Here is a 22707-nt window from a genome sequence, read left to right on the forward strand (position 1 = left end):
TGGCTGTATCGCATAGCAGTTTGCTCCTTATATTGAAGCAACTGCTACCCAATTTTGCATAGCACTTTTTATAATGCTTTAGTATATTGATATCCTGATTATTGATATCCTGATTATGATGAGCTAAGCAAATTTTTAAAATTTTAAAATGAATTCGAACCCTGTTTATCTTCAAGCCCTGGCTAGTAAGATATGTCAAATCATTTAAAAAATAGGATTTGAAAATCATGTATTTTTCCTAATGAGTTGAAGGTGACGTCAGGGCTATTAGAGAGCTTGTGATTTTCCAAGTTACCAGGCCCATACGCAGGCTTTTTTTTGGGGGGTGCTGATTTTGAAAAAGTGGACCTTTTTTTTCCAAGGGGGGGGGGGACAATTTTGTAAAAGTGGACTTTTCCTCAAAATTTGGACCTTTTTGGCCAAAAAGCGTAAAACCCAGATTTTTTCCTCGCTATGCTTTCATAAATTGTCATATTTTGGGACTTTTTGTATACTTTTGCACATTTGGGGGGTGCACCCCCCTGCGTCCGGGCCTGCAAGTTACGTATGTATCATACACCCTTGCATCTATTATTCATATGGGTGTATAAAGGATAAACCTTCAGGCATTTTGTGATCCACAGCTTCATCCCCAGAGTCATGTTTAAATTCAGCTAGTGCAAAGAACTGCTAAAATGTGAATAAAATTCTGGACATAAAGAAACTTGATAGTTAGTTTTATTGTATCAGTCCTGGCGAACTTATTCAAACTACAAGATATTGTTTCTCCAGATACCTACAGACAACTACCGCAACCACCCGGGTATAAGCCCACCTTCGGCTATAAGCCCACCTTCGGCTATAAGCCCACACCCTATTTTTCAATTCTGGGAACAAGGGTGTATTCAGGTATAAGCCCAGTACTAAATTTTGGCCAAGTTCTTAAATCAAATCAATGCTTTGCTCTCATATTGAAGAACAAATATAAAAAATATCAGTTAATAATTAACATTCCACACTTATAATTTTAAGAAAATGACATAGATGATAGAAATTACTGGTTCATTTGGGCATATACAAATGGGGGATGATTGCTCTTATTTTTAAATTCAAGCACTAACCCTTCCCCGCCGGTTATAAGCCCACCCCCATTTTTGAAGTGAAATCTGCCATCTAAGGGGGTGGGCTTATACCCGAGTGGTTACACTGATCATTTGGCATCCACACAAATGTTGCTGAAATTGTTTTGTAAGTTTATCCGTGGGTAGACCTTTTGTATTTGCCAGCCGATTCCTGATTGGCGGTTGCATTAGGCACCAGAACCAAATTTGATTGATCTTTGGATCAACTAATGATGCTGCATCAATGCTTGTAATTAATGTCAATATCCTTACATGCAAAGATTCATGTAATCACAATTAACAATATTCAATTGATTTCATAAATAATAAGGATTGACCAAGCATCGATTGGTTGATTGAAAGATCAAACTAGTTTATGTCGTCACTCTTTAGGCAGGAACCCGGCAGGAAAAACCCATGTGTTATTGGCCCTGAACATGTTAAAAGCAAAACCTATATAACCTGTTGGCAGTTTTGTTTTAAACATGGTCAGGGGCCACAAGCACATACATTGTAGGAGGTTTTTCCTGCCCAATGATGTTTGGTTCTGGTGCCTTACTGCATGTGCCAGCAATTAGTATATACTAATATTATATAATCAGTTCATCAAGAGCCACAAGCGATCATTGTGTGGTTGTTTTCTGCTGTGCCATGTTTGTAACCTGCAAAGGGACTGCCGAAGAACTCGGGCTAGACAGCTGTTATTTTCTTTTTTGGGATCGGAGTGTGATAACAATTATTGACCTCCAAATAGTTGTCAATAGTACAGGGCGCTATGGGTTTTGGATTTGCTTAATTGCTACATTAGTGGGACCAATGTTTTTTGGCATCCTTAAACCTGAAAGGATAAAAATTTGATTGGTTCCATTTTTTTCTATGCCCCCTGTGGTTCCCACGAGGGGTTGAAGGTCACAGTGGGGCCAAAACTTAAAAATAATCCTATCATTTTTAATGTATCTCAAATTGTTCCTCTTATCACAGGGAATGAAAAAGTCAATTGTCATATTTTTCTCGGTGCTTAGTTCAGGAGTTATATAAAGTTGAATAGGTCAAATATCAAAACTTTCATACACAGAGGTCAAAATTTAAAATGGTCATCGAAACTGGTGTCAAATTACTCTCTAAACATACAAAATCTCAAATATACTTATTCACAATTTTGGTGCAATTTGTATTGTCATGTCCCTCTTCAGAGTTAATGCAGCCAAAATCCAATAGAAATGTACATGCATAACTTTGAACCCATCATTTCATCTGAATCTGAGGTTAAACATTTCTCAAACAAATTATTTTCCTATTAGAGGAGTAATTTGAGACAGCAAGCGATTGAATCTGCATTTTGCAAATTTGGTATCTATGCATGAGATATTATACAAATATTGACTGCTATGAGGGGCATGGTTAAAATATAGGCCCAAGGTGATCTCAAAACTAGCAAGGTTTTGAGATCACCGCGGGCCTATAATGTTAACCATGATCCGAATAAAGCAGTCAATATTTGTTTATATCTACCTCATTAATATAGATTTTGTCATCTGATTGGTTAAAAGGCCTATTTTATTGTTCATAGGCCATGGTAAAATTTACAAAGAAAGTTTTTCGTTATGAACCGAACGCGCGTCACCGCAACTGGCAGGCAGCGCGTTGGCGCCGCGTACGTAATGCGAACACGCCATCGCGTGTGAGAGTTTGATTGGGAAGCACACCGATGATGTGAAAATGACTATGCCCGGGGAAGCCCGGGGAATAGTTAAGTTTTTACGTAATTCTTAAAAAGGAGGGCATAGCTAATTCAATGACTGCACTTTTAACCAATCAGATGACAAGAATCTATGCTATATGAGGTATATAATTCACAATATATTTATCATAAATTTGAGGTGTAAGTATGCCAAAAACTATTGGTTCCACTAATGTAGCAAGACAAAATATTGTCAAATTTGTACTTACAGAATAAAATTACAACAATATAATATGTGCATTACGGCTCCATAACCTATGGAGCAGCAGTGTAATACACATTATTCTATAAACTTCATAAATGCAAAATCAGAATCAACTGAAATTTTGGGAATAAGCTTTTATCATGGTGAAAAATTTCCTAAAAAGAGCATGCTAGAATCACAAAATACTCCTTTAATATCTGGCGTTTAATGCAACAAAAATATAACAACATCAAGACTGAAAATACTGTGTAAAGATTTGTCTATAGCAGATGCTATATCTTCAATAGATAGCAGATAAGTGCCGTCTTCAGTAGTAGTTCTAGTTCCCCCAAATACTTTTAAAATAAGTCGAAAAATATTTTACAAAATGTAAAAAGATATGTATAGCCTTATTTGTTTTACCCCCGTGGACCAATTTATAGATTCACGCATCATTGCGTTCAGTCACAATGGCTAATTGTGTAAGAGAAGTGGCTGTTTTAGAAGTTGCACCTGAGTCCATAGCAGTCCGGTTTTCTGTGGGTTTTCTTTAACAAATGCATGAATAGACCTGGCCTCCTGCATTGTTTGAGAGTTGACACCTATGGAGTCGGATGCAACTTTTAACACTGTTTAAAACGGTCTCTTTTTTTACTTCATGAGCCATTGTGACTGACTGTACACAATGACGTGTGATAATTTGGTCCATATTTGTAAAACAAATAAGGCTACACAAATCATTTTACCATGTTAGCATTTCATCAAATATTATTTGATTTATTTAAAGTATTTAGTTGTGGCCCTATATACTCTCTTGACTTCAGTAAATTAGCAGATATATACCACCTTGGTTAGATAGCAGATATACATTGTATGTGGTCTTCAGTTGATAGCAGATGTATGCTGTCTTCAGTAGATAGCAGATAATGCTGTCTTCAGTAGATAGCAGATAATGCTGTCTTCAGTAGATAGCAGATGTCAGGGTCTTAGCTAGCCACCCGTCTGGCTGTCATTTCAGATGGGGAGTTTGCTCCTGGGACGGGCAAAATTAATGCCTTTGACAGATGGTATATTATAAATTTTATGATTTGAGAAGCTAATTGACCTTTTAAGTAGACCAAATTTGTAGGAGAATGCCATATCAGCACATATTTTAACTATTTGAACCCCCAATGGGCTATAGATGTCTGATAAATGTTTTAAAGGTCAAATTAGGACAGGCAATTTTATTCAAATGACGGGCAACCCTCAATTTCTAACTAAGACCCTGGCAGATGTATGCTGTATTCAGTAGATAGCAGATGTATGCTGTATTCAGTAGATAGCAGATATATGCTGTCTTCAGTAGATAGCAGATATATATGCTGTCTTCAGTAGATAGCAGTTGTATGCTGTATTCAGTAGATAGCATATGTATGCTGTATTCAGTAGATAGCAGATGTATGCTGTATTCAGTAGATCGCAGATGTATGCTGTATTCAGTAGATAACAGAAGTCTTCAGTAGATAGCAAATATTATGCTCTCTTCATTAGCAGAAATATGGATGTCTTCAGTTTATAGCAAATAAATGCTGTCTTCAGTAGATAGCAGGTATATGTTCTCTTCACTAAATAGCAGATATATGCTGTCTTCAATCGGTAGCAGAAATTGAAGTCTTCAGTAGATATGTGCTGTCTTCAGTAGAAATCAGATAAACACATCAAAAGAAATAAGTCCCCCTCTGAAAATTTCGTCATAACATCGTAAAGTAAAACTTTGTACCAATAAAACTTACTTAGAAATAATTATGATTGTTTACTAACCGTCGTTTTATCTTTTCAGTTTCTGTTTGCGTATCCGTATCAGTTTTTGTAAGTCATTGTTATTCTGAAGTGGTAGTCTCCCAGGTGTGACCAATCTTTTATTCTAGCCTTTTGTTAGTTACTGAAAATTTGAAGCTCGTGAATTTCAGTTTTCGTTTTGGTAAGTTTAATTGATTTTTTACATAAAACCTTGAGATGTGCGGTTGGGTGCTAATCTAGACAAAAGAAGAGTCTAAATTTTACGGTCCTAAATTCGCGGTAAATTGTACGGCTTCAATTGACTTGTGATTGGTGTATATGCACTTACGCCTAGACGTAAGTGGCTCGTAAAAATTGTCTTGCATTGAAATATATACTAACCATTCAGGGGCTATTTTAACGTGCCTCCTGGCACGTTTGTGCAGTGAGATTGAAATTCTGTGCAGTGAGAATTAAAAATCCGTGCTTAAAATATTTCTATGCATTTTGACAAACTCAATTTGGATGCTTTAATTATAGCACCTACCATATGGTCACTTTCAGATAAAATTTCAAAATATTCGCGCTGCGCGCACTTAACACTTCATCACCCCTTTCCTCATGTTTTTCGAAAAATTTTAAAGGGCCTCATGCATATAGCTATACACATAGTTTTTGAACCGCTTGTATCGACAACTCCCTCCCCCACGCTTTGCTATTAAATGACAGTGTTTACAATCTAAACCAGGTGTGGCAGCTTTCAAAGTTGCCAACGTGCTATCTTGGGGAAAGGGGAAAGTTACACCCCTGCTCGTAATATCGAGATAAAATTTCCAAACATTTGAATTTAATAGCATTAATTTTTTCGCGTTTCGCGCAGGTCATCGGAGCGACTTCGTAATTGTTACCCTTTTGAAAATGTTTTCAAAAATCTCAGATTTTAATTCAATCCTTTCTTAGTTATATCATCAATATGTTTTAGGGGAAGCTCTCCGGTCTGATGTCTTGAAAAGACCTAAATGTTAAAACTTATGAACTTGGGATTCCACCCCCTGAGCACCCGCCTGGGGCTTTGCCCTCGACTCCACCAGTGGATCTATTATAAGGCGGATTCCCGGATCCCACCCGTGAAAGTGGACAATTGTTTGCACTCATTTCGTGGGTGATTTTTTTTCTGTGTTCAAATAGTAACAAAATAAAAATATTTTGCAGGTTTGTTTGCAGATTGGGCTAAGTGTTGCTTTATAATTCAAGAGTCAAAACAATTATAGTGATGGGTGATATTTAAAAATCTCCAAAACTCGAGGGGGGAAACTCCCCTCCAACCAAGGGTGTAGCCAGGATTTATTTTGGGAGGTGGCTGATTTTGAAAAAGGGGACCTTTTCCCCAAATGTTTGGATATTTTTGACCAAGAAAGCATAAAGAACCTATTTTTTTCGCTCGCTACGCTCGCAGATGGGCAAATTTGGACCCCTTTGACCGAAAAAGCATAAGAAAGCATGTTTTTTTCGCTCGCTACGTTCGCAAAGTGGGCCTTTTTGGTCTTTGATAATTGGGGGATCCTACCTATACACCCCTGCCTCCAACACCACACCCCCCGCAAGCTCACCACCGCCGCTGGTTGATCACCGAGACTTTACAACGCCAACGTGCAGTGACTTTTTTCTTCTAAAATAGCCCCTGTAACCATTTGCCAAGTTATAAGCAAAAGTCTTTCATGTTGGCGATGAAACGAGCGTCTAAAATAGTCAAATATCTGTGGTACAAGTGGTGATTTGGTAATCATGTTTTATATTGAAATGCAATACAAAAGAATTGCATTGGAGCAAAGATAATGTATTCTATTCATTCGTACCACTGGCAAGCTAATCTGATAATTGGTTGGGTCTATGCAAGGCTCGGGTTTATTTTAAATGTTTATTTCTGCAGAGCTTATTTTCAGTCATGGATCATACTGATAAATTTTGCAAGGGATGGAGAGGGAGGGAGGGAGGGAGAGAGGGAAATACTTAAGACTGAACAAGTGAGAGTGGGAGGGGTGAGGAAGAAAGAGAGGAGAGGGAGAGACTGAAAGACTAGAAAGAGAAGAACTCGAGAGTAGGGACTGGGGAGGGAGGTGGGAGACTGATCATGGGGGGGGCAAGAGGAAGCAAAATAGGGAGATAGACATTGATGGAAGGGTGACACTGTGGCCATGCACAAGTACTTTGGGGTTCGACAGGCTCATAAGCGGACCTTTTGTGATTTTAGGGCTTATTTGAAACGTTTTTACAGAAAATAGTGGACTTTGTCATTCGGATTGGCATGCATTTTTCCAACTTAATATAGATCAATTTACCAATGTTAAAGACGAGAGGGCGCTAGGCCATTAAAAACACTGGTGTTTGTTAACATAGGCCTAATCTTTTCTCTCCCGATTTTATTGACATAAGCAATCACCTCTATTGAAATAAGCTGATTGGTACTTCAGAGTTAACGATGAAGTCAAATTATAGTAACTTACTGAATCCCTTGCGTTTTCGTATCTGAACAAAAGACTTCGGAAACTGAAAAGATAAAAAGACCCTAAGTGTTTTGTGAAAATGAAAGATGTCCATGACTTCATGGCTGAATGAACCCAAATTGAAGACAAAAACTGCCCTTTCCAAAAGTCACAAAGTAGGCCTATGCTCGTTAACTGCAAGGCGTATTGGGACAAGGAATGGAACTAGCCATCTTACAACTCACTGTGCTGAACTCTGCACCAAGGGGATTTGCATGGCTGAATGATCATGAATCGATACACATTACAGTAAATGTTCACTTGGTGAGGATTTTAAATTGCACTCAAACACATGGGGTTTTCCATTAGTAACAAGCCATGCATCAACTTTTGTGACAAGCATAGGCCTACTTTGTGACTTTTGAAAAGGGCAGTTTTTGCCTTCAATTTTGGCTCATTCAGCCCTGAAGTCATGGAAATCTCTCATTTTCACACAGCACTTAGTAAACAGTCATATAAATTTTTCAAAGTTAGTTTTATTGGTACAAAACGAAACCTTACAATGTTATGACGACATGTTCAGAGGGGGACTTATTTCTTTTGATGTGTTTATGTATTCTACACCCCCTGTGTGGGAAATTAAGGTCATGTCTTCCATAGGGAGTGTATGAATTTCAAATGGACTAGCACAATGGAAATGTCAGGTTTGTGCCAAATGTCTGACCTGACCCGATATGTTCTTGGTTGGTTATTGGGAGTCATCCATAATCAGTCTCGCCAGTCATGTTCTTCTTTAATCGGAGGTACTGCCATAAAATAGAGAAAAAACAAACAAAATCAGATAGTTCACACATGCATTCCAAAGAGTTTACCAGTAAACTACGGTACCAGAATTACACCGGAACACTTTGCCATCGGAAACTCTCGTAATGTATTTTGCAGAAAAAAAATGAAGATGCTTTTGTTCTTAACTGCAGATTCGGAGCGCCATTGAGCATAATATTTTGTTTTGAATATTGATTTATTGATGCTATACAAATGTTATGATTTCATAGAACTGGCTCAGTTCCTCAGACTACGAGGCCGCGCTGGTACTGGTCACGGCACTGGGTCCAGGGCTATGATTTTATTGCATTTAGAGAAGATAATATTTGTTGTATTGCATCTATCGTCTCATATTATACATGCGACATCATTATTAGTAGAACAATGAGGCGAAGGCAAGTTGTATAATGCCAAAAATAATCATGCAGCCCGTGTTATATGAGACGATAGATGCATGACAGCAGCTAAAAATAATACCTTTATTCTCATTCTTAAAAGGGCATTTCGTGATCCACAGCCTCATCCCCCCACTTTTCTCAAAAAAAGTTGAGATTTTTATATTACTGGAAACCTCTGGCTACATAATGTTTATGTACAAAATATTTCTTGCAGATCAATTCGTTTAGCAAAGATATCGTGAAATTTGAATTTCGTTCTGGTATACCAGAACGAAATTACAACGCATTGTAAATGGAGCAGTGTAATACACATAATCATGCATAACTCGCAAACGCAAAATCGGAATCAACTGAAATTTTGGGAATAGACTTTTTTTGTGGATATGTACTGAAAAATGTCATAAAAAGAGGATGCTAGGATCACGAAATACTCCTTTAAATACTTCAGTTCAAATTAAAAAATAATCATATACCAAACTTAAATCATTCATTACAAGGAATTGCCTGGGGCTTAGAATCGATCAGTCCCGTTGTTGCTATGGGCATCCGATTGGTTCAAATAGCGCGTACACATATAGCGTTGACGCATATAACACGGCCAAGAACCAATACAATTGCAAGAACTTCCTGAAGTGTTTATGAATGTGCTATTTCAGTCCATACACCCCCTATGAAAGACATGACCGTAATCTCCCGCACAGGGGCTGTAGATTTCAAATGGAGTCACCCATTCAGGTAACCCCATTCACGCTCCTTGTGTGGGAAAGTAAGGTGATGACTCCATATGGGGTGTATGGATTTCAACTGGAATAGCCCATGCAGGCCTATGTAGCAACTTACATTTTTTCTGCTGTTTATTGCTTGTTGCACCCATAGCAGCTCCATGGCCACATTGCTGCGTAGTTTCTGCAATTCTTCTATATCATGTGGATAGCTGGTGATTGTTGTAGTTGGCTCTGTCAAATAAATAATTGGAAGAGAAATTATATATTCAAATTCAATTCAACCAAAATTTCCCTTCAAATACCAACATTTCCTGGGAAGGAACTTCCCATATTCCCCACTTTTTCATGCTGTGTGTGTGTGTGTGTGTGTACGAGTAGCAAGACATGTTTAAACATATACTTATGCCGATTTCATATTGTCCTGCCGCTTGCAGTTTTGACAACAATTTTGATTCATGCACAGTCGCACCAGAAACGCTAGTGGTGACCAGCATTGACTAGCAGCAGGCCGATATATCAATCACTCCACCGCTTTATCCAAAGCAGCAAATCGCTACGACTACGAGTTGAATTAAAATTAACTCGGGAGCGGTGCCAAGAACTGAATATGATTTGGCCAATTAGCAGGAAAATGCAAGCGGCATGATGAAGCGTCATATCGCTCAGCGACAGGAAAGTATGAAACCAGTACCCTAGTTCTCATGCAATTCACGCAGGGAGTAATAACTATTGGGAGAAGACAGATAAATTAGCAATAGAAGTCGGTAAAACTATTTTATAAAACTACCGGGTCAGCGCGCACAACATACGGAAGTTTACCTTCAAATGAGTGTTCTGAGCTCCAAAGTGAAGTCATGTCAGCTGCAACACAAGACTCCTCCATCCCTGATGACATTAATCTCTTCTGCATAGAAGACCTCAAATCATCCACTGATGATGTAACAAATGTCCCTACAAATTGATTCCTATCCTTGTGAAGACTGTCTTCATTCCATTTTCCATCATAATGAACATTCTCTGTACATGTGTATGGTTCACTGTTTTTTCTTTCACTATGAGTTTCATGTGAGATTTCGCTGGTACCCTGATATCTCCCGTCTTCTCTATCAGTCTCTGTAGATGTGTATGGTTCACTGTCTTTTCTTTCATGGTAAGTTTCATTTGACATTTTGCCGGTACCCTGATGTCTCCCATTTTCCCTATAATCACTTTGTGCTCCCTCATCAGCTTCATTGACCTCCTCACAATCAGGCTCTGTCCTACCATCTAACAACTCTGGTCTTCTTTGGTCTTTGTCATCCTGTTGGATAAGACCACCTGGCAATATTTCAGTACCTTCATGAGGACCATCTTTTGCATACTTAGATGGTTCACTATTCAACTGGTCCTTCTCCGACCGATTCTCTTTCAGGGTTGATTGTTCTTTAGGTACATTATCTACACTGGTCTGACCAGTATCATTTCCATTCATTCCTCTAGATACTGAAGCTGCATCATTTTGATACTGACTTTGTTCACTTATCAGCTGATCATTTCGAGTAAGTTTTGTCACTGGGATTGATATCATATCAGGCACACTACTCTGAGGTTCACAATCACTTCTGTTCTGATCTTCTTCATCGGATAAATCTTCAATTGCACTTATTCTTTCTGGTCTTTTGTTTAGACTTTGGGCGACCACCTGGCCGTCGCACCAGCGATCAGAGTTAACCTCTGACCTTTTAGAAACTAGTCTGTTTACAGAATCGTCTGTCAAGAGTCCTACTGGTTCTTTACTTGACGAACTAAAGCTGTCAAGACTTTCATCATCGGAGTTCATATGATCAATCTCTGTCGCTTCTGCCACTTGTACCTCTTTGGTAGAATCTTGCTCCAGGATTGATGTCACAGGCAAAGTATTCCTTGATGAAATCCGACTACTCTGTCCTGTCTTATCAATAACTTGGCAATTTTCTGATAACAATACTGCAGATGACTCATCTGTAGAGTCCTTGTCTTTTGGAACAGGTGAAGCAGGTGGCTCCTCTGATGATATCAAAGTCTCCATCTGGACTCTTCCGGATATGACTTCTTTACCAGAGTGTTCATTTTGCAGTTGGTTTACCATGGATGATGTTTGGTGAGGTTTGACAGAGAGGTCAAGGGCATTGTCATCAGATTCATTGTCTGAATGAATGATTTCTGTTAAAGTGGTTGCATCTTGCTTGGTATTCTCATTCTGTTCTGTTGGATTTTTCTTGGCGCAGCACTGTTGGCAAGTAGATGGTGTATTATCTAACTTCTTCTTGGTCTGAAATTCAAAAGATTTAGAACAGTCAGAACCAGTGGGAGGGGGAGGAGTGCACATGGAAATATGGAAGGAAGGGGACTTAGGAAAAAGTGAAATCTTGGGTGGGTGCTTTTTTGGCCCTGAAGTGGGATTTTTTAGGTGATGTTTTTGTTCTGGCTGGGAGTAATGATGGCAACCCTAAGTTTATGGTGTACATGTATGTGTGTGGCATGCTCCAGCCGCTGGACCAATCACAGTTGACTCAGCGAGATCCTGCCGATGTTTGCCGAATGACCAGCCGAACTTTTAATCTTTGTGTGTTCGGCACGGGGATTTTAGAAAGGTCTTTGAGGGTTGAATGATGTTTTGAATCTGACAACTTTCTACTCGCATTTAGACAAAATGGCAATCTACACCAAGTTTGTTAAACCTTGAAAATCGGTGAAGAAATAAGGAAAATAATGACATTTTTCAGCACACATCTTTTTGATCATCAGAATTTTTAGGCAAGTTGACAATTCTGGAACATTTTGGGGTATAAATTTCATCGCAAAATTCACAATTTCGTGGACTTTTTCGATGAATACTTTGATTTTTTTCATCATCGGAAAACTACACAGTATAACACTGTGCAAGTTTTAAAGTGTTACATTTTCGAGTTTTGTGTTACATTTACGCCAAAGTTGGACCAAATTTGAGCAATATTTCGGATTTTCCCGTTTCTACGTGTATAGGGTGCTTGCACGGAAGATCATAATGATCAAAATAAAACATGTTTCTCGTCCCCTCCCGCTTCCTTTTTTGAGGCCGCTTCAAATTTTTTTAAATTTTTTTAATTCAGTCAAAATTTTTGAAGAAAGATGTTTTGGAAGTTGAGATGTTTTCTATAGCCTTGCTAATATCCAAGAAACACTTCTGGATGGTTCTGTGATGGCGTACCTACCAGAACAATAAAATAAAAAGGGCCTCAAGCCCTTCTTCCTCCTTTTTTTAAAACCCGGACGAGAAACATGTTTTTATTTTTACTCAGTCAAATCATCCTCCAGACACGCTCCAGAAGACATGCAAATGCATGGAGTACAATACCAATCACCTGTTTAACTGGTATTGATCAAAGTAATTCTTTGTACTCCATGCATTAGCATATCTTATGGAGCGTGTCTGGAGGATGATTTGATTCTAGCAGGAAGTGCAGTGCAGCGTGAATGAACACGGGTCACTGAATTAGCATAAAGGTCACACAAAACAGCTTCCGCGCAAGCGTGGTAACCTCACAGTGAAAAGTTTGACCTTACAAAGCTGTCGAGTATTTAGATACAGCGGTATAGTGTGTAAGTTAAGTAGTGGGGGGGTGTCAGTCAATTCTGTGGAACTCTATAGATCTGAAGTTTTTTATGATCCCCTCAGCCCCTCCCCTTCACACATCAACCAATGTGTTAAATAATGCAAAATGATGGTTCAGGTTCTTGAGACACAGCCCATGGAAGCTCACAACGTTTAGGCTTTTGGAAGGGCACAGGGAGAGCTCTCATTGTACTTAATTTTGTTTGCAGAAGCTTCATGACCCACGTAATTTAGTGTTTACAATTTTATGACCGTCATCCCCTATTTTAGTATGGCAACAAATAATAACCTCCACCACAAAAATGTTCTTAAAACTGTAACGATGTGTTTGGCTTTATTCAAAACATTTCAATAACATTTAAATGTCGGGTTAGATAGAGGTCATGAAAATGTTTATAAAGCGTTTTATATGAAAAAAGCACTACGTTGTAGAAATGTCAAATTGTAAAATATTTTTGGCAAACATTTTTACAAAATATTTTGTCAACCCTTAAATAACATTATATTTGAGTGTTTTGCATCAAGTTGTTCAATCCTTTTACATTGTATACCCTTTTAAATAACCCAACATTAAACGATTTCTGTTTTTTGTGTTTGCTGGGAAGACCGGGTGGCACCATGGGTACGGAAGAAAAGACAGCCCCAATATACAGATGAACTTCTTTATTTTCAAAGTCACCCATGCTCCAATGCATTACGTATGTATATGTACCTTTTTAGATTGGGCCACAAAGATAGGTTTGCACAAGTTTTGTTTCTTCCACAAGATTTGGTTGGAGTCTAGGCCTGGTGCTGTATGCCCATCAAGATCTACTGCTAGTCTCTCATACAAATCTCTCAATTGGTTGAGCTGCTTACGAACCAAAATGCCTCTGATATGTGCCTGGATGGAAAACAAGATGTTGGTCAAGTCTTGTTAATGGGATCGTCAGAGATTTTAACAATTACCCCATGAGAACTATCTGCCGATTGGCCGAAAAGAAGTTTCCATTATTAGGTCCAATCAGCAACATTGTTAGAATAATTTCACCATACAAAAGAATTGGGGTGAATTATTTGCAAAGCTCCATTCTGATTGTTGATTAAAGCAGGCCCGTACGCAGGATTTTTTTATTGGGGGTTCTAATTTTGAAAAAGTGGACTTTTTTCCAAAAGGGGGGGCGATTTTTGAAAAGTGGACTTTTCCCCCAAAAATGTTGGACCTTTTTTGACCAAAAAAGCGTAACAAACCAGACTTTTGGCTCGCTACGCTCGCTCGCAAATTGTAATTTTTGGGACTTTTTGTATATTTTGGGGGGGGGGGGTGCCCCTGCGTACGGGCCTGGATTAAAGTGAAGATATTATGTAATTGACCAATCAGAGGCAATATTAGATCGGCAGGCGTAGTGCTCAGGGGGTTAACATGGTGTTTTGGTAAGAAAAATAATAAATAACTACATCGAACAACCGTAATGTGGTCGCATGTCATGAACTGGGCATAAAAGTTATGACAAAAATCACACCAATTTGTGAACTGAACATACCATATTGTTTAGTCCAGAATCAGGTTATTTGGGTGAAAGACACCCTAGAGGCTAGAATTCAAATTGTAGCCCTGTAGCTTACACCTAGGGAAGATATGGATGTCTAAACTGGAAGAAAATTAATGTTGTGGCCTTGCGCGCACAAAAAATGGGGGTCAACCCAATTTTCAATAGGCCGGTTCTCGGAAACGACAAGGAGTAGAGACCTACCGTTTGAAATGTGTTCATTTGTCACATGGCAATGATATAAGTGATTTTAAGGTCGTACGCCATGAATTGGGGGCCAAATGCGTTACATATTAAAAAATTGAACAATTTACATGTGTTTGTACTTTTAAAAACTGATCTCATTCATAAACTGTTCATCAAAACCCTATAAAACTATATATCACTGTCAAGCTTAGAGTACGGTACCAGGAATACACACATATACAGGGTGCTGCCAAATGTCAGGGTGGAAAAGTTAAATTTTGGTTCAAAAGTATAAAATTTTGTTCCTCTCTTACTAACGTAAAAACTTTTTCTGCTAAAACCTTTTCAGATGTGCTAATAACATTGTAGGCTTTCAAAAAAAAGCAGACATGTAATGATGAGTTATGTTGCCTTACTGAGATACAGGGTGTTCAAAAGTCGTACATAATTTTTATGATTTTTATAACATTATCAATAAAAACTTTTTTCCTCCAGGTCCTACACAAAAACCAGTGCAGACATGCCAACTTTTAAATCCAGATTTCCGTACTCAGAAGAACAAAAATCCGTATTTTGCACCCTAAAACCGTATTTTTTAAATATGTACCTTTTGCATACCTGCCAACCCCAGAAACTCCAAAAGTAGAACACATAATTGAGAGGGAGCAGTGGCACTTGTGCGCCCGAGCACGTAACAACCCGGGTCCAGGGCCCACTTTACAAATTTGCAATCAAATTTGGCAATACCAAAGAACCATTCCATCAAAGTAATAAATCAATACAGAAAGATGCTTCCTTTACGAGTTATCACTCATTGAAAGTGCTACTTTGCTATACTTTACATGGAAAGAGGCCATCTTAAAGTCGTCATATTTCCTTAATTACATAACTGATCAAGCTGAATTCCGGATATATGATGCACAGTTGAAAATTAATTTTTTAAAGATTTGGTGACCTCAGTCGACCTTTGACCTTGTATGTGACCTTTGACCTCACAAAATTGGATAAAGTATGTAGACCAAACAAATTGGGTTGTGTTACTTCTAATGTTGTTAGAAGCATGCTTTGTTAAAACTTTCAAGTTCAGAAAATCATTGATCATCATCATCTGAATCTGAATAAACAAAGTGGGAAAGCATCTTGTAGGCCTATGCATATTTCTTTAATGTGCATGCATGGTGCGAAAGTCGGGAAATAAAAGGAGGTCTGAAACCTTCTTGTATGTTTATTCTTTTGCACCAATAGAGCTAAATAGTAAACTAAATACCTTCAGAAGACATAGCATTAGGTGGTTAATAAAAAATATTAATGTGCATGAAAAATCTGCAAGTCAGAAGAAAATTATTTCGGAAACCATCTTGTAGGCCTATTAAATATTTCTTTAATGTGCATGCATGGTGCGAAAGTCGGAAGTAAAAGGAAGTTGGAAACCTTCTTTTATGCCTATTCTTTTGCACCAATAGAGCTAAATAGTTAACTAAATACCTTCAGAAGACATAGCATTAGGTGGTTAATAAAAAACATTAATGTGCATGAAAAATCTGCAATTGGGAAGAAAATTATTTCGGAAAGCATCTTGTAGGCCTATTAAATATTTCTTTAATGTGCATGCATGGTGCGAAAGTCGGAAGTAAAAGGAGGTCGGAAACCTTCTTTTATGCTTATTCTTTTGCACCAAAAGAGCTAAATAGTTAACTAAATACCTTCAGAAGACATAGCATTAGGTGGATAATAAAAAACATTAATGTGCATGAAAAATCTGCAAGTCGGAAGAAAATTATTTCGGAAAGCATCTTGTAGGCCTATTAAATAATAATTTTTAATGTGCATGCATCACCGAAAGTCGAGAGAAAAACGATGTAGGCAACCACTTTAACAGACCAAGAAAGTGGTCAAATGATACCAGTAATTCAGTCGGTAGTCTAATCTTGCAGCTGTTTATCTTTTTAAGACACAACATTTTATTATTTTGGTCAAAATTCTGGAATACCGTATTTTTTTGGGGGTGACCGTACTACCGTATTTATCACGTTTTACCGTACAAAATACGGTGAAACCGTACTAGTTGGCATGTCTGCCAGTGGCATATTTAAATTCCTCATCAAATTTCCATCAAGAAAATGCTAACTTTCACAGCAGTAGGGTAACTCCTTCAAAAAATATGATAGTCAGAATATTTCGGAGCATAAATAAATACTAGTACCGTACAGTAACGTATAGGAAAAGTCTAGAAACCATGACACAGAATGCAGCACACTTGCAACAAATTAACTTTACTTGGAGTAAAACTAGTCACACTTCAAACTAGACAGAAATACCAAAACAGTGGTACATAATCCATCTCAATACCTTGCTGGGTTATGAAGTTACAGTAAAAAATATATTTGAGATTCACCAAAAAACAATATTCCCTATAATTTAACACATGCCTCATCCGTAGGCTCCTCATCCCGTAGGCTCCGCCACCCCTGACTTAACATCCTTTGATTGGCAATATCTCACAAAGTACAAATAGTATGAAAGTTTTACCTTCCACAATTTTAGCCAGATAAATTAGCAAGACAATAAGACCAAAACCAGTTCAGTACCCCTATCCATTCTTGAGATCTGTGACAAAATGTTTGGGAAAAAAAAAATGTAACACCGCCACCTTTTCCTATAGTCCTATACCCCAATTCATGGCGCATGACCTTAAACAAAATCTAAGAGGGTGACCAGCCAACCCAGCCCATTGGGCAAGGGTGCAAATAAGTGGGAGACGGGAGCTGTTTAGCCCCCAGAAACCCTGAAATGGCCCCTGGTCCCATCTAAATTTAAGCTGACCAGGGGACACTTTTGTTCAGAAACTGGCCCCTGGTCACTATTCTGTCGGTCCAACATCCGGGCTATCTCTAGTCTCGGGCCCAAACTGCATGTGGCTCACGGTTTGTTATGAACAACAGAAACCAGCTGTGAAGGAGGCGACATTCAATTTCGGAAAAAACGACACTTTTTTACCATGTAAGTTTCTTCCACTCTGAAGACTTAGAAACGGTTGTTTGATTCCACTGACTATTTGCAATCGAAATTTACATAATATAGGCACCGGAGTTTCGCACGATTTAAAACGGCAAAATGCGCGGCCGGTTTTTTATAAAGCGCGAAAATGCGCGAAAATTCAAGTCAAAAAGCGCGAAAATGCGTTTTCCAGTATTTACCCTGCTGCTAGTCAAAAACTTGCGTCCAGACAGATTTTTGTGCGTCCATCTGAAATTCACGATTATGACGATACACACGTACCCCGGGTCTACACCTCATCAAATGTTGATTGTTAAAAAAAATAAAAGTGCATTTTCGTCGTGATATTCCATCTCCGTTCGCAATGATAATTTTTCTCATATTTCTGTGTCAGTTTTGGTCCGAAACGTGGTCAAAAACAGGTGCAAAAACATGAGCTAAGTCTGTCAATCTTGAGCAATTTTCGTTCGTACTTTCACTTCCGCATTTCTTTTTTTAAATTAACGTGTTGTTGATGCTACAAAAACTAAAACACGCGCTACCACAAATAATACGAAAAAGGGGTTATCATTTGGATTTTGTCTTTAAAATTGCTTTTATTCATCGTAACAATAATACTAATAAAGGAAACCTAGATTATTTATGAGAAAATAAACTTAAAATATTAAAAAATTGAATATTTTCAGGTTGTGATAAATAATTAAATTTAAACATTAACCGCACGTTAGCGGCACGTGCTTGGTTGTAAACAAAAACTTCCCCAGGCCAGCGATCGTTCGGAAAGCATGCAAAAAGTGCACGATTTCCTGACGTTGCATTTACAAATATTGCAGAATTTACTTCAATTCTCAGCAGGTGGGTCGCAATGACGCACACTAACGGGAAGCCTGTTATGTTGTAAAAAGGTTATTATTGGTGAATTTACATTGAAAAGTAGTGTGTTTGGCAAAATTCACGATGGACCACCAAAATCGCGATGGACCGTACCCCCAAAGTCGTGATTTTTTGCGCTTTTTGCGCGATCGCGCGAAACTCCGATGCCTAACATAACACCAACATGACCAATGACAGAAATCATCAACAAAAATCGAATCAGGGACTTGTTTTCACTCGACCGTGAGTCGCATCATCAACCGAAAGTGACGTGGCACGGACCGACAAAATACCCAAAATTCAATTCCATAGCCATGATAAACTTACATGCTTAGAACAATTATACATGTTATATTGGCCCCTTGTTGATTTTGAAGTGGCCCCTGCCCTGGTTCCATGTTGAATGAAATGAACCAGGGGCCATTTTGTGTAAAAAGGAGCCCCTGGTTCATCATTTCTTATTTTCACCCTTGCCATTGGGTGAGTTTTGGGCAGCAAGGTTTGTGATGGGTGATTTTCATCGAACATCGAGTGTTACAGAGATGTTACAGCAGCTCAGTTGGGAAACAATTGAAGAGGGAAGAATCAAGACCAGAACAAGAACCCTTCAGAAGATCATCATGAACCGGTTAGCCATCAAGCAGGAGCAGAAGGGGGCATGAAAACCAGCTTGTTTTACATGAGACTCCTTACACTGGCATCATGAAGCAGTCATCTTTTGCAGAGGCAATTGCAATTTGGAACAGGTTCCCTGTGGTGCCTGTACCTAGTACAAGGAACTTATACGATGTCCTCATTCACAAACTGATACTATCTGTCCATCGTATAAGACTGTTACAGTACGGCAATGTGGTGAAGGAATATTACACAGTCAAGAATAGGCTCCATCATTTTTTTTATTATGATCCCTCCCAGTCTCCCGAAACATCAAAACATCAAAAGCGTTGCCGTTGCACTTATACTTTCTTAAGTCTAAGACTGTCCTTTTCCACATATTCGCAGACAAAGTAGGGCCAACTTGCCTAGAAATGGTCAAATTTTGGCAAGAAATTAAAATATCTCTGTGTATTCCTATGTAAGTCCCATATCACATCGTTTTTATCGGCGATCGAGGGTTTTTTTCCTGAAGTTTGGTTGATACCCACCAGCGTCATGCATGTGACGTGACACAGCTAAAATAATCGACCGGGAATCGTTAAAACGTCAACAAATTTCAAAACACAGAAAGCAGTAAACTTAATGACGAGCGGTCCGAATTTTGAGCCATACAAGTTTACGTGGTGAACTAGCCTGTACCCATGTACCCGAAGACGACGACGACAGTTTGACCAGCCCGAAGCCCCAACATAATTTTTGACTAGACAGACCCAGCCAGCACTCAAGTCAACCTCCAGTGTCAGTGATACTCCCGTGTGGATGTGCTATGGAGGAAGTTTCAACGAGGTAACGAGTTGAGATGGTCATGTAATTTTCAATTTTCAGTAAGCTTATCATGTTAATTTAAATGGACTGGAGCTGGAGTTCAAACTTCAATGTTGGGGCCAAAAACGGTGGGCCGTGAAACACAATATTGGCGGCAATTTAAAATCACGTTTCAATCTGTTTGAATGTTGATCTATACTAACCTGAAGTTTACAAACGGCTTCAAAATCATAATTTTGTTCATCATTTGTACTATTTACATGATTTGTGTACGCCGCCATATTTGATTGATGACGATGATTCCTGTTATCTGATTGGTTGAAATTTATCCTACGGGCGTGATTTAACGTGCTGCCAAATTGATTGATTATTTGATATTCTCATTATTTTTATGTATTTTGCTCAAAGCAGGGGCGTAGGCAGCTTTCTTGGTCAGGAGGGGCAAAAAAAATTTCGGGGGCACAGACGAAAAAAATTGCAGTTGCATCATACAATACATTTTTAGAGAGGCTTTATTGGGACGATTTGCGCGTGTAGCGCAAAAAAAATTGTATTTTGCACTATTTTCGCACATGATTGGGGGTAAAAAGGGCTTTATTGTGACAATGTGTGCGCACAGCGAGCAAAATTTTTATATTTTACAATATTTAGGCCATGATCGGGGTGAATTTTGGTAGAAAAGGGCGCTCCTTGCCCCTGTTCTTTTCCTTTGCCCTCCAGATTTTCTCATTCATTTTTTGTCAGAGGGCATTTTTCTTTCATTTTTTGTCGGGGGGCCTTGCCACCCCACTAGCTACGCTACTGGCTCAAAGGCTTTCGTTAATTAGAAAACTAGTTCACCCGTTGCTGTGAGAGGTAGCTGTGAGAGAGAGCAACTGATAGAGCCCTGGCAGCATGATAGCTATGCTGTTTGACCCCCCAATGACCTCTATATGACCTTTGACCCTAGATGACCTGTTTGATGACCTTTGACCTTGGAAGACCTCAGTTTTATTTTATACATGCGTTTGAAATTTAGAAATAATTTTGGGCCCCCAGAATTGCCCTTGCATCTTCCTTTTTAGCCCAAAAAACACCATGTTTTGGTCCAAAATAGGGTATAATTGCACAATTTAACGCGGTTCGCGCGCACTGCCCAGTTACCTATAGCAAAATTCACCTTCATTTGGGGCTAAAATGAAATTTTTTTCGTGCGCACAAATAAAAAATGCCCTGCTAAAATCTATACTTATCTGAAGTTATCTCCCTCTAAATGGTAAATTCTGCCACCACCCCCGGGGGGGCACTTCCATAGTGGATACGCATCATGTGCCTCGGCAATGACCCCCTGTTTCAAACCGGCTTGTACCCAATGACCCCCTTTTTTTGTTTTATCTTCCTACCTATTACCCCATGACCCCCTTTATAAAAATCCATGTACTCAATATGACCCCCTTTTTTTATTTTTTTCTATACCCAATGACCCCCTTTTAATTCCCAAATTTAGGTGGTATTTGTGTTCTCCTCCAGAAATAATGAGATTTTTCACATTTCCAAGGTGGCCAAGTTGTTTTTACGCAGTTTGGCACTTATTTATGTGTACTTAATGATACTCTTTTGGCAATCCTGTACTCAATGTATGACTCCCATTTTACTTTTTGTTACCCCAATGACCATCATTTTTTCAAAGTTTCATACCGAATGACCCCATTTTTATTCAGGTTGTGTACTGAATGACCCCATATTTTTGTATTGTACATTTGACATGAATGCCCCCTACTTTTAACATGGCCGAGGCACATCCCTGCCATTTCAGATAGGGAGTGCCCCCCCCCCCGGCCACCACACCGTCTATACGGTACCGTACCTAAACCAAGCATTGGCCACTTGAGTGCACAGGTCTTCCTCACGTTGAGTGGGCCTCCAAATTATGGCCTGGCCCAGGGCACCCAAAAAGGTTTACATCCGGCCCTGTTCCTGGGGGCCCAAATGTCAAAACAAATTGCCAGTCGTTTCTCTGTGTAACTATTCATGACTATACATGAGCTTTAACATGGTTAAAGGTCAAATATTATAGGCCCCCTTGGATCTTTGTTTTAACATTTGCGGTCCTCTGCCCAGGGCCTAAAATGTTACAGTATTAAGGGCTGGGGTATGAACGTTTGGACAGTATTTATTTTGGGACATTAGAGCACATCAGACATATCGAATTGCATTCTGAATACGAAGAATGTCATTCTGATATCAAATAATTTTGATTTTTGAAATTCGCAATTTAATACACATTTTATGGCAAATCATTAAAATTGATATTTTTGATATTTAACAGTACTTGAAGTAAACTTAATAAATCTGATGATTTATACTTAAAGTGTATGTAGTTGGGATGAAAAGCCGACGATCAATTGAAAATTTTGACCTTTCGTATTGAAGATATGGATTTTTTTCCCCAAAACACCAAAACAAATTAGGTCTTTTTGGGAAAAAATCCATATCTTCAATATGAAAGGTCAAAATTTTCAATTGACCGTCGGCTTTTCCTCCCTGCTACATACACTTTAAGAATATATCATTCGATTTATATAATTTACTTCGAGGACTGTTATATATCAAAAATTTGAAAAATATCAAATTTTTATAATTTGTCATAAAATTTGTATTATATTGTGATTTTTAAAAATGAAAATTATTTGATATCAGAAAGACATGCTTCGTATTCAGAATGCAATTCGATAGGTCTGAGGTGCTCTCATGACCCACAAAAAATACTGTCGAAACGCAATAAACGCTCATTTTGGATCCCTTAAGTAATTTAAAGCAAATATAACAGCTCATGGTTTTCACTTGGTACACCCATAGCACTTGGGTACGTGAGCCTATATTATGGGCTA

General features: G+C 38.6%; 1 protein-coding gene across 1 annotated transcript; it reads right to left on the reverse strand.

Moving 5' to 3' along the window:
* Positions 1–8027: 8027 nt before the first annotated feature.
* Positions 8028–20118, reverse strand: LOC140163282 (uncharacterized). The gene is made up of 5 exons (XM_072186680.1): positions 20041–20118; positions 13543–13713; positions 10037–11507; positions 9333–9448; positions 8028–8075 (listed from the first exon to the last, which is right to left on the reverse strand). Exons 1-5 carry the CDS (start codon positions 20116–20118, stop codon positions 8028–8030), a joined length of 1884 nt encoding a protein of 627 aa, XP_072042781.1.
* Positions 20119–22707: the final 2589 nt, after the last annotated feature.

The sequence above is a fragment of the Amphiura filiformis genome, chromosome 10, assembly GCF_039555335.1.
Source record: "Amphiura filiformis chromosome 10, Afil_fr2py, whole genome shotgun sequence".
NCBI lineage: Eukaryota > Metazoa > Echinodermata > Ophiuroidea > Amphilepidida > Amphiuridae > Amphiura > Amphiura filiformis.

Excerpts from the sequence above, each read along its gene's own strand:
- LOC140163282 (XM_072186680.1), bottom strand. The coding sequence starts at position 20,118 with ATGGCGGCGTACACAAATCATGTAAATAGTACAAATGATGAACAAAAT. Across the intron at positions 13,714-20,040 it reads AAGCCGTTTGTAAACTTCAG|GCACATATCAGAGGCATTTT; the intron begins GTTAGTATAGAT and ends TTTTCCATCCAG. Across the intron at positions 8,076-9,332 it reads CAATAAACAGCAGAAAAAAT|TACCTCCGATTAAAGAAGAA; the intron begins GTAAGTTGCTAC and ends ATTTTATGGCAG.